The following is a 12,964-nucleotide window of genomic DNA, read 5'->3' on the forward strand; positions in this document are numbered from 1 at the left end:
GAATTTTCCGCACTTGAATGGTATTCGCTTCAATGGTATTCGCTTCCAAACTTTCAAATTGCCCGAGACAGCTGGCGCAAGGGTGAGACCTGAAGCGTTCCACCAAACGCAGGTGCGTCGTCGTTGTCTCGAAACGTTACGCACAACATCGTCGACGTGGTCGTTGTCATAAGGGGACCCTTCGTAGCTACTAGCCCAGAACCGCTACTAACCGCGAAATACGCACGCTGGCGATGGCGCGGCTTCGTTATCGATTTTTCGCTAATTTATTCATGCTTGCGAGTAGACGACGACGATGACGACGACGACGACGCCGTACTGGCCACCACTGCCGGTCGATTCGGACCTCGTCGGCCACAACACGCGAGCTGCCACATTCCATGCCGCGCCATTATAGTTGGCCGAGGACCGTCCAGGCAGACGAGTCATGTCGCTCGCATGATCACCACCGAGGATCACCGCCGATTCGTTGCGCACCTTCGCCGCGTCCCCGATGTCGGACGTCGAGGAGGAGTCGGCCGAGAAGCGGCTGAAAATCGTGCTCGTGGGTGACTCCAATGTTGGCAAAGTGAGTTTTTTTTTCCGGAGTCGCGTCGCTCGAAAACGCGGTGACGACAGAGAGGTGGTTGATCCCTAGTTTCGGTGTGCGGCGAGGGGTGTTTATTAGCGTATCTGTCGGTTTAAATTTGTTTGCCGATCACCATGGTGAGAAAACGGTATAGCAAGAGCTTCAACAGGTGACAGGGCGAGTAAAGATGTTTTTATTTAATATATTTGTTATTTTAATTAATCAATTTACGCGTAATGCATATATTTGCATTATATCTACATCGCATTTTATATTAATTTATTGTTCCCGAATAAAATGTACCTAATTCATTCATCTCATATGTCCAACTCTCAATTGTTCAAATTATAAACTAATTAAATATAAATTCTTTTTATAAGATATGTGAAATAAAAATTGAATTTTTAAATCTCGTGAACATACGTAAACTATGAATCAACCATTTTCACGCGAAGCCCTGCGTTATCCCGAAAAATTTAATAAGGAAACCACCGTGGTTAGCTTCTCTCTTACATTGGTAACCTTCTGTTATATATTTTCTTTCGTGAAATACATTATGGAAGAGAACATATACTAAGCTGTGAACAATATAAAAGAGAAGTTAATTATCGTTTTATAGTATTTATGTGTACCTTAAAGTCATCTAGATCTAGAAAGTTCCTCTAGGTTGCCAATCTTAGTTCAGTATTGTGTACCAAGACTGCCCAATCACTTTTTCCTTAGATTTAATATAACCCTACGTTCTTAAGCTTGATGTAGCCCTCATTTGCAATATACCCTTTGTTTCCTGTTTTTTTGCTTTTCAGCCTTTTCGTGCGTTGTTTTATCGACATAGACGAGACAAAAGTTAACGAATTCCGAAAGAGATAGGAAACATGTGACAAAAACACACTTGTCAATAAAATAGTGCGCGAAAAGGCAAAAAGATAATGGGCAAGAAGCAAAAAACAAGAAATAGATTAACTTTAAGAGATATAGAGGAAAAGGTGGCCGTGTAGACATTATAGCCACTCGTATTATTTTAATTCTATTAATTACTTATGGAATCATTTGTTTAGTAGCCTGCCGTTATGTAGTGGTGCCAATATACCAATATACAATAGCCGACATTTGTTATAATGCATTTTTCTTCGAGCATTTAGAAACTTTTTCTAAATGCTAGAGGTACACTTCAACATTTAATTACACGTACTTTCTCATTCTTTTTAAACTTGAGCGTATCACGAATTACACAAACGTATGTACATCGAAAGTTTCTTTGTTACTTAATTTTTTATTTGGCTGTACACATTTCAAGTTCCAAATAGTTAAAAAATAACATGGGATTCTGTTAATATAGGTCGTATTAATATCTCAACAGGCCTAATGCGACCTCATTTCAAAGTTTTCACATCGCAGTAGTTATTCGATAAGCTGATTGTAGTTTTACTGCTAATCCATAGTTTATATTATGTGTATTATAGATTTTCAATACTGCAGTCTGTCTATATACGAAAGGCTTATATGTACGTACATACATCTGCACATATTCTACAATAGTTTCTCTTTATTTTGATTTAATTTATAATATCATAATAAAACACTGTGTTTTCAAAATTAAAATCACTTTTATAATTTATTCTTGTAGTATATCCCTGTCTCTCTTTAGCCCATTATGCAGTGTTGCTACATTTATATAAATATTTGATTTAATAAATTTGTATATCATAACTCTGAGTCTGAAATATATTGAAAAACAATTTAATGAATAAAGTTAAGTTTTTAATTTAAATTATTGATTATTAACCAAGTAATTGTATGAAATGTAAATAGGTGGCCATAATACTATCTTCTCCTCGATCTACCTGATCTCCAGATCAAACCGCCGATTAATCGCTGATGAATCGACTGTTTTCACTCGTAGATACGCGCAACAGCAATTACGCTTGATAAATGCCTTCTCTTCATAATGACCGTGCAGGCGATGAAGTTAATGAGTTTAATTCTTCTTGCAAATGTTTATGATTCTTTATGTCGACTTATTGCTGCAGATATTGTTAGTGATAATATTATTACGGTTTTATTGCTATGTTATAGTAACCATGTTTCTGTACGTGATAAAAAATGTACGGCTGTGCATTGTGCAATATGGATTAACGATGAATGTAATACGCGAGCTAGGATCGATGAGGCTTCGGGGCCGCGAGAAGCATTGTGCTTCTGGATCCAATGCAGAAACCTTCGCAATATACGACGTTCGCGGTTTAAGTACCGTATTCCTTGACTTGACAATAATAGAGCAATAAAGCAAATCGGTAGAGACAAATTTTCCAATCTATGTGCATTTTTGCATTGAGGAGATTAATCATATAGATCATGAATTCATTAACCTTTGGAAGCTATTCTATCTCTATTCTTTTCATACCCGTACATTGCAAAATGACAAATGTCACGAGGAAAGAAGATAAATCTTTGCGCGATATTCCTTACGTCGGCATAAATTCTCCATTCGGGCACAATTTTTATTCTTACTTTTTGAATAAAATTTGCAAAATCTAATTTTATACCTGATACCTGATTTTATACCTAATTTTATAACTGATCTTGTTCATAAATTATGCAACGAATGCATATATATTTTAATTGTTATACATTTTACACAATTACTGTGTACGTAGAAATAGAATGTGATTAAAAAATGAGCATACCAATGATCATTTGTGGCACGCGAAGAGCAAACATTTGCCATAACTGCAATTTTTATTTATCGTTCGGCAGTTATCGTACGGCCATTGTTTATCATGTTTAATGATCGCCAATTTTGTGATACCTGTTATTTCTCTACCGCGATGCCTGTCATTCTTGATAATTGAAATTCAAGGATCCTTCTTTAGACCAGCATCGTCCAGAAGTTTTGCAACAACGATTTCACTAGGCAGTACGTGCCTACCGCGGGCATCGACTTCTTCCTCAAGAACATCACCATCGGCAACAACAAAAATGTCAATCTGCATTTATGGGACGTCGGCGGGCTCTCTTTGCATGGCAACATGTTGGACAAATACGTTTTCGGAGCACACGTAAGATCGATTTACCACCGCTTTTACCGTAAAACAAAAATATCTCATTTAACTAATATTGATATTCGTGTGCTACGATTGTACGTTGTTGCTAACGAATGTGTATCTATGAATCAGATCGTTCTTTTGGTATACGACGTCACGAATAGTTCGAGTTTCGACATTTTGGAAGAATGGCTCAGTAAAATCAAAAGTTTCATTGACACTTATGACGAAATGCCTCTAATGGCTATAGTAGGTAATAAATGTGACATGGAACATCAGAGGACAGTTAAGAGAGATAGGTCGCATCGATTCGCGGCGGAAAACGGATTTTCTTATCACGATATGTCTGCGAGGACTGGAGAATCGGTAATTTTTTTCTTTTTCAAGAAGAATGTAAATATATGTATTTTTTTTATATGCATCAATACGAGGGTTATAAAGACGTTTACTTTATTTTTAGGTATCTTTATGCATAGCAGGTTTATCGGCGCAAATCTTGGGTATCCGATTAACAAGAACAGATCAAGACTTTCACAAGCCTATCATTATCGCCGAAATTGGGGACACGGTAGATGTGAATTCAATACAGAAAATCGTAAAAAGGATTCCTAACAAAAAACAATACCCAATTTCGTTTCATCCCCGTTTTCCTATCTCGAAATCCGCAGTGTGTGCACTGCAATGAATCTCATCGAATATTCTTAGAATACCTTTTTTACGTAAATTCAACCAAATATTAATTCTGTTGGATTCAATAAAAATTATGCAATTGTAATTTCATAAAAGATAAACACAGTGTTTCATTCGTAACATTAGACAATACCTCTGCACAATCAAATACATGTTTTATAAATTTCATTCATTTGAATGTGTGTGTATTCATAACGATAAATGGAATACATCACATCGAGAATGTATTTTTTACGATTGTCTTGTGCGGCGTGGATGTATTGAATTTGTGTATCGCATCATAACATTCAAACACCCTGTGTGAAAGAGAATAAAAATGTAGTGCGGGGCCAACGGATAAACATGAGCACAGAATTTGTCTATCGTAGACTGAAAAACAGATTTTATTAATCGCATCTCGTTAGTTTGTGATAATAGTTACACGCGCAATATATTATTTATATAACAACTATTACAAAAAATTATTTTGTAATAGTAAGAATTATTATTACAAAATAATAATAACAAAGCGCATGATATAATGCAAAAATATATATTATATATTAGTAGCTCACAGAAGAATTCAAAATTACTAGGAAGATTTGCTAAATATTATCCTACAAGCTTTGTTCATCGAAAAGCAGTCTGACGCAACGTAATTGAAGACCCAATATAAAAAAATTTTATTACAGAAATAATAAAAATTTCAGATAAACTCCTTGTGTTCTCTCTTTTCAAAATAAAAGAAAATGTATTCATTTTCAAAAATATTGCACGAATAATTTCTAGGATAAATCGTATTATATATCCCTATATTTTATAAACTACATTTATTATTAGTATAATAGCACTTAGTTCTTTTTTACAGTGCCATGTATTTGTTAATTGAAAACATTCTTTTCCCACATTAACCGCCTTTTTCATAAAAAGTCTTCAATTCAAACACATGTACACTAATCTTTTTATTCTTGAAAAATTTATTTAATTGGAGCATTGCAATCAACGTTGTAATCATCTGCTTATGGCACGATTCTCCGCTTATGATAAAGCTCTGCAGATGCTGCGTTAACGTGTTTGAATTAATATACATTAATTTAAATTATCAATGCCTTTTCGATAAACATTCCAAAATGAATCTCTGTGTTGTTCGTTTATAGTTAGAAGACATAACACGAAAGAAGATCATTCTGTGCGTATAGGTTTGGAAAGACTAATCCATCGTCATATAAAGATGAATACGCTATGTATATGTATGTGTATATAATAATATGATTTTCAAAATCTAAAAAACAATAATTTGAGATCTAGCATTCTTAATAAAACGTCAATAAATTATTTATCCTAATGTTGCAAAATCGTAATGTTTCGTTTAATATATTTATCAATAGATTTCTATTTCTATACACCGCCTATCTCCGTAAATTATCTAGAACATTAATAGCGCATTTAATATATTTTTCGGAGCATAAGAAAGATTATATATACCTACAAATAATATCTATTTACATATAAATTATATATATAATAATTGTAATGTGATTATTAATTATACATATAATTGTATATGTATAAATCATACATAAATAGTTCTTCTAAAATTGTGACCTAAATAAGAAATATCTCTATTATTAGTTCTATCATAAATAATACAATTATGTCAAGATAAACAAGATTTACTAATTTATACGGACGGTGCAATTATGATTTGATTATTCCCTTATTAAATTACACGTTATCACATATTCTGTACAATGATTGCTCAAGATGTAAAATTACGAATGTCAAAATTTTTACATTTCACTGATTATCCACGCCGTTTTTTAGAAAATAAATTACTAAAAAATTTTCACAATTACTCGCGAATTAAATTCGCGTTCTTTCTCTCATTATTATTTTAATAAAACTTTCAGTCTCTTATTATACCACAAAGAACATGAATACCTTCGCCTAATGATTTTAAAAAATTGTCGTTTTATACTATAAATCAGATTTCGTGAGAGGTCTCCTTGGCCACGTATTTCTCTCTAAAAGTTTCTCCTTAATGTCCCACAACTGATTGAGCTTTTCGTTTATAGGTGCGACATACGTCTCAAGCCACTCTTCTGTCGTATAATTGTCATAAATATCTTCCATGGCTGTACGCATCTCTTTTTCAATATACATTATTTCCATCTTATGTCTGTCCAGATCTGCGACCGCACGCTCGACATAACTGGGACTGGCGAAAGAGTATTTGATATTGTATGGTTTTAACCATCCCTTGTACGTATTGTCCTGTTCCATCTTCATTATCTCTTGGGTCAGAGAGTAAAGACGTAAAATAGTCGCGTATACCGACACTCCGTGGAAACTGCATTTGGTCCAGCCGTACTGCGGTTCCGGAATACTCAACGAGATAATACCGTTGCATTGTAAGGCTTCAGATAGACGATCGGACAATTCTACAGGAAAGCTGTTCAAATCCGAAGCTTGCAGTATAGCTAAATTAATAGCGAGAGACGGCAGTCCCATCGGCAGTAATTCGCAAAGTACACTGAAGTGATCGTATCTCTGCCATCCTGTCAACATGACGCCCTTAAAAGTGATTTGATTCGAGTATCTCTGAATGATTTCTAACCAACGTTGATGGTTCTCCATGTGATACGAAATGTCTGTGTAGTATCTGTCTGGCGAGGTGGCGCCTTTGAACGCCGTCGCGACCCAGACTTCCTTCCACACTGCGGCGTAACTTTCCCACAGCTGATCCGTGAGCGTCATGCCAGGATCGGTGGTGTACTTCCAAATAACTGGCTCTACCATCGTGTGCAGGCCCCTGTCGATGATCTCCTGCGACGATATATCACGGAACTCATCGTCCCACATAAGTACAGTTAGTTCTGGATATCTCTCCTTGATATACTTGACCACCGAGGAGACGTGATCCAGGAACAACTGTCGTTTGCTCCACTGCTTCTTAGCCATAACGTCCAAACATCTGGAACATTCTCCTATCTGATAAACCTCGTCCGCACCTATGTGCAAATATTTTGACATGGGATGCGCGGATACGACTTGGTTTATCATCTCATAAATTAACGGTAGTGTATTATTATACGTAGGGCACAAGACTTGCGGGTAATGTGGAACTTCTCTGAAGTCTTTGTACTTGTCCAATTTGAGAACAAACTCCATGTGACCGAAAGTTTGTATCAACGGTATGATGATCAACTGATTGTTCCTGGCTATGGTTTGAATCTGCACAATGTCCTTCCTGGAGTAGGAGTTGCCGGCGTGTATGTTCTCAATACTGTCGGCGAAGGGGAACATGTCCTCGTACTCCACGAGCACGCCGGTGGCCCCCAGCTTGTGCAGCAGAGGAAACAGGTAGTTATAATAGCTCAGCTTCGGCGGGGCGCCTTTCAGATCTAGATGGACGATCTTATGGCCCTTGAACAGCGGAGTGCCGTCTGCAAACGATTTATCGTGAGTTAACTCGTTAACCAGTCTGTTCCTACCGTTCTTCCAGTCACCCGTCATCTGCTCGTCAACTACTTGCCGCCCTCTGGCAGCGCCCTGAGGGCCGTCCGTGACTTCACCTGGTGAATACACCTCCTCGGCTCTCAGACGTGCGCCGATCTTGGCCGATGACATCTCGTCGATCTCGTTGCTCAGGATGTGATATATGACAACCAGCAGGATGAAGCTGATCGTCGCGACGACCATCAGCGACGCACGGCCCCGCAGACGCGTCATGACGTCGGGAAAATTCGCACGTTGTTCTCCGAGGATCGAATCGCCGTCAAACCTATCGCACTGATACTGTTACGTTCATCGTTCGAGAGACGCACGATCTCAGCGATAGTGAGAGAGAGAGGGGGGGGAGGGGGTAGAGAAAAAGAGGGAAAGAGAAAGAGAGAGACGGAGAAAGATTATTGAGGAGCAACGTGCGGAGAGATACGTTCGGCGTTGCTCGTCGAGACGCGAGTTGCAGTTGCACGCATTCCCGCCTTTAGGAGAGACAAACGTTCCTCGACGGACGATCTCTCCCTTCAGAGAGAGAAAGAGAGAAATCGTGACTAATCGCGGAGCCGAGCGCTTCCCACGCGTGGACCTCGGCGTTGCCTCGTACACAACGAGAACGACGCGCGTCGTACTGGCCAGATGCGTACAACAGGCGCGGTCTGTCGGCGTCGTTGAGAGACACCCGGACAACCGGAGCAGCGTCGGAGACGCTCCGGTTTTATAATCTATAGACGGCTCGTCGCGCCGAGCCGTGCCGCGCGCTCGCTGATCCGTGAGAATGCGTGGCCGGTGGCCACGCGATAATTATTGATTCCTGCATCTCACGCTACGCTGAGCGACAATGCAGCCCGTTTGAATTTTCAGCGACGAGTGGAGCGAGGAAAATTAACGGTAAACGTTGCCCCGTAACGTTTACCACGGGGATATTCTTCTTTCGACAAATAAACGACAAGTTTTGTAAACGTTAGATCGCAATTGAGGATGCACGTGTCACATCTCAACGTGTCACATCTCATCATTGTACGATTTATAATTGACAAATATGCGCGTGTTTAACCCTCAGCTGACACACTAGACGATCTACTTATTCGGCGATCGATCCAATTGATGACGGAGCGCCGGAAGCTATCGCTTAATTGCGATCGTAAGCCGAGCGAATGTCGTCACGCTCGCAAACGTATCATCGCGGTGCACTTCCGTCGCGCGAGCATCAATTAAATATTAATTTGCCGGATGCGCGCATTCCTCTGTGACTCTATTTTTTTTCTTTTTAAATAAAAAATATAAGAGTACGTAGAGTTGGAAAATCGCCCATGTTGCCCGTCAAATGCATAGACAATTTTGTTCTTGCTATTGTGTGCGATAGAGTGTAGTATGAAAAAGAGATAATTAAAATAAAATAATGTAATGCGCAGGAACATTGTAATTGTGAAGCGACGCGACATCTGTCGAGATGCGACCAAATCCTGGTGGATCGTTAGAAGGATGAATCATCAAATTCTCGAGTTCTGGAATTTGTCGTGGAATTCTGGGATTTATGAAAATTTATTACTTTCATAAATCTTTTGATGAACGACATTTATAGATCCATTAGAAGATCAAATATAAGGCGATAAAATAATAAAAAAAAGATGGCAAAGATGCTTAAATGAGAAAGTGTCGTCAATATCGTATAAAATAATAAAAATGATTAGAGACAATTGATTTGTGTCGGGTTTCAGGATAGAATCTGTACATATAATTTTATATATTATTTAACATCTTTTATAATTTATATCTTTTGCATGTTAAAATATTTTATATACGTCTATTTTCATCTGTTTCTCTCATCAATCTCGCTTCAGATCATTTATAATTCGTATTGGAATTCAGAGTAGTAAAATACTATTTACGACAAACGCGATTAATTTGAACATTCGCTACGATTGCGATTAATTTGAACAATCGCTACAAATTGCGAGTGTACATACTTCCTCGCGTTTACGTTCTCATTCCAACCGGCATGAAACGGCTGCATTGTTCGGCGTTAAAATATGATCAGGAAGTGCGTCGCATCGCGATCGAAGCGTTTCGCAAAAATCAGATCTCCGGTTGAGCGCGTACGTTACAACAGCACCATGACGCCCATATATTAACGCGAACGTTGCAAAGCCGAGCCAGATAATACTTTGATAAAAGTGTATTATAATAAGCGCATTATAATAAAATTTATAATAAAATCAAAATCTTTTGTTCTCGATTATTAATCACGATTTCAAATCGTCCCTATCTCCATTGCAAATCGTCTTACACGACCTTTTTTCTTCAATGTCTTCTTTCTCGCAGTATAATGAGATATTAAAATAATTTCTCGGAAGATGACAGGAGAGTACAGTCTGAGTTGAGAGAAGAAAGGACTTTTTTCTTCGTGCCGTCTGAATCATGCAACCCGAAACACTCGAAGCATATATTCAATATCTTCTTCGACGTAATCTCGAACACGGATAACCCAGCCTGTTAGTTTCCACGGAATGCCGGGACACCCGTTACGCGAGTGACGAGCCAGAGTGAGTCACATCTCTGCGGCCACGAAGGGAAGCAGGAGCATGATTCCAGACAATAAAGCCGTTTAACGATCTGTCCGCGCGATTCGAGGCACTGCAGACACTCGGGTCGAAAACGCGGCTGGAGACCGCGAAAGAAATGCCGATCGCTTTACATGCGCGTACGATTATCGGTGCATCTTCCCACGCGATCTCCTTATCGAAAACGCGTGAGAGAGAAAGGGATCTTGCATATTTTGTAAAGTTCATCTGTGAACTCTAATAAGACACAAATAGGCGCGCTCACGCCTCACTTTTGATATTTTGCATTTGCTGTTGCATCGAGGAAAAAAATTGTTAACTTGCCTAAATTTTTCAATTTGATTAAATTTGTCTAGCTCAAGTATTTATGTATTTAAATTAAATATTTAAATGCTTAAATTGAAATTCAAGTATTTTACATATTCAAGTTGAACGGAAGAAATTTAATAAAGTTGAAAAATTTAGTTAACAATCTTTTTTCTTGTATACGAGCGCTTGTAATTTGTACCTATATGTATAAGTTGATAAACCGAATTACGTAATTTGTGGTAACTTAGTAGTATTGCGTCTTTTGTATCTCTTGAAATGTATTTAAAATATACAAAAATTGGTAAGAAAAAGCATGATCAAGTCTGTAATCAATTAATATTAATTTACCCCTCCCCCCTCGCGACTTAATATTTAATTTAATATATTTAATATATTTAATTAATTTAATATAAATTGTGAGTCAATACATTATCAGTGTATTTTATCAATAATTCAACGCGTTAAAGAAAGGAGTTTGTACCTTTTGACGTTAGGATAGCGATCACGTAACTTTTTCCCTAGGGCGAATAAAAAGTGAAAATTTTCTCTGTTAAATTCAATGATAAAAATGCTCACTTCTCACATTTTCGCTCTGGGGAAACTTTACATGATCGCTACTCAGATTATAAACGAAAGTATCGAATCGTGCTTTATCTTGGGTTTCCAAGTACCTTTCCTGGCGCAAGTATCACGTGAAAGTTTGCTCGTCTAGTTTTTCCTATAGGCTTTATACAATTGCAATAAAAATCACTCTCTTTTGCGCAGTTACTTGTTAATATAGTAGATGCGCCTCTCTCTTATATCTCTTTCCTGTAGCGCACAGATTTATTGCTTCGTAACGGAATATCGATCACCATCGACGTAATAGTGATTCTACTGATTATTTATCGTATAGCGTTTATCAAATTGTTTCGTCATTCATGTCGTCATTGTTTAACAATTGTTTATCGGATTCCCGTGTTCCACGTACAAAATGATCCAATAATTTGTATTATGTTCGGTCGTTTCCGAAAATTTTGTGGTTTCTGTGCGCTCACTCGACCTTCACTATAATCTTTTCATTGTACTCGATTAATCTCTATCAAATCGAGATATTCATTGCGATATAAAATGTGCACGCAAAGTTTAAATTAATTTCTGAAAATTGAAAGAAACAACGTTTTTATACACTTTGCGTGCTCAGTCTTAATAAATTTTATTTCTGTAAAATTGCTAAACAGCACGAATAATTTTTTCCGCAACAAAACAAATTTTCTGATTACTCTGGCAAACTCACGTGCCACTGTCATGCATATGCATGTAATAATTAAGCCGCATCTTCATAGTGATTCCTACGAAACCGCAACAACAAAGACGCTTTGGCAGCAACTTATGCAGGATGAAGAATCGTCAGGCGATTATTCAGAAGTAGTGACTCAGGCGTGCACTTACACGAAGTATATTAGGTATATAAAGTTTCGCGATTCTATGTATATGCACAGCTGCATATGTACGAGGCGGCTATCAGCGTAATCGCTATGTCTTCGCCGTTATCTGGCGAAATAGAATTCTTCAGGCGTATCTGTAACATACATTACGATGCGCACCTGCATTTTTATCGCAATTAAGTCATTCGTGTGTCGCCAAACTAAAAATCCCCGTAGAATTTAAGGAACAGATCTTGCGGTAAAAGCAAATTATACCTGGAGAATAATTTCTAGAATAAAATTATGGTAATTGGATTTACGCGTTCTATACCTAATAAATGTATTTTAGAACAATTTATTTATTACCATTTCAATTTTATCACTTTAGTCAATGTAAATTTTTGTCGTCGATTTATGCGAACATCTTATTCATCTTTTGAATTAATTTTATTCTAATTTTAGTGAACACTTGGATACCCTAAGACCACAATTTATAATCCATAAAATCCTGCAGTTCTGACGATAATGTGTGTTTTCACTCATTATTCGTAACTCTATACAGATCGCCTTTTGTGTACTCAGCTGCTGACTAACTACGTAAATTCCTCTCAGACACAGTCTCAAACAAGCGTCGAAAGCAGCTCGAAATAATTCAATTTTTGGAGTTTTCGTTTATGTTAAAATAAGAAGAAACAAATTAAAATTTTTCAAATCAATAATATCTACCACAGAGATGTCGATAAAAATTTTTTATTCTTGAAGAAGACTGAAAAATACTATGCAACTTAGACATGTTTCTTAAAAAAAAAAGATAAAGAAGGTACTTACTGCAGCATCTAAAAATTAAGTTAGACACAAATCAGAAAATAATTTTATGTTGGGCGATCAAAATAATTATATAGG

At 37.4% G+C, this 12,964-nt stretch overlaps 2 protein-coding genes across 3 annotated transcripts; one reads left to right on the forward strand and one right to left on the reverse strand.

Moving 5' to 3' along the window:
• The first annotated feature begins 38 nt into the window (after positions 1-38).
• On the forward strand, positions 39-4,407 carry LOC105199927 (ras-related protein Rab-28). 2 transcript variants are annotated; one of them, XM_039452129.1, is made up of 4 exons: positions 39-568; positions 3,442-3,627; positions 3,745-3,978; positions 4,054-4,407. In XM_039452129.1, exons 1-4 carry the CDS (start codon positions 494-496, stop codon positions 4,222-4,224), a joined length of 666 nt encoding a protein of 221 aa, XP_039308063.1. In that variant the 5' UTR covers positions 39-493; the 3' UTR covers positions 4,225-4,407. The 2 variants fall into 2 exon arrangements, with proteins under 2 accessions (XP_039308063.1, XP_011165558.1); XM_011167256.3 differs by having other exon boundaries at positions 52-568; positions 4,073-4,407.
• A 255-nt stretch (positions 4,408-4,662) lies between these two features.
• Positions 4,663-8,734, reverse strand: LOC105199928 (hexosaminidase D). The gene is made up of 2 exons (XM_011167259.3): positions 7,857-8,734; positions 4,663-7,727 (listed from the first exon to the last, which is right to left on the reverse strand). The coding sequence occupies exons 1-2, from the start codon at positions 8,011-8,013 to the stop codon at positions 6,259-6,261; spliced, it is 1,626 nt and encodes a 541-aa protein (XP_011165561.1). The 5' UTR covers positions 8,014-8,734; the 3' UTR covers positions 4,663-6,258.
• Between the last annotated feature and the right edge of the window lie 4,230 nt (positions 8,735-12,964).

The sequence above is a fragment of the Solenopsis invicta genome, chromosome 7, assembly GCF_016802725.1.
Source record: "Solenopsis invicta isolate M01_SB chromosome 7, UNIL_Sinv_3.0, whole genome shotgun sequence".
NCBI lineage: Eukaryota > Metazoa > Arthropoda > Insecta > Hymenoptera > Formicidae > Solenopsis > Solenopsis invicta.

Bases quoted from the DNA above. Each gene is read 5' to 3' on its own strand.
- LOC105199928 (XM_011167259.3), bottom strand. From the start codon at position 8,013: ATGACGCGTCTGCGGGGCCGTGCGTCGCTGATGGTCGTCGCGACGATC. The intron at 7,728-7,856 runs GTGAAGTCACGG...AATCGTTTGCAG, and splicing joins CGAGGAGGTGTATTCACCAG to ACGGCACTCCGCTGTTCAAG.
- LOC105199927 (XM_011167256.3), top strand. From the start codon at position 494: ATGTCGGACGTCGAGGAGGAGTCGGCCGAGAAGCGGCTGAAAATCGTG. The intron at 569-3,441 runs GTGAGTTTTTTT...ATCCTTCTTTAG, and splicing joins GTGACTCCAATGTTGGCAAA to ACCAGCATCGTCCAGAAGTT. The intron at 3,628-3,744 runs GTAAGATCGATT...TCTATGAATCAG, and splicing joins AATACGTTTTCGGAGCACAC to ATCGTTCTTTTGGTATACGA.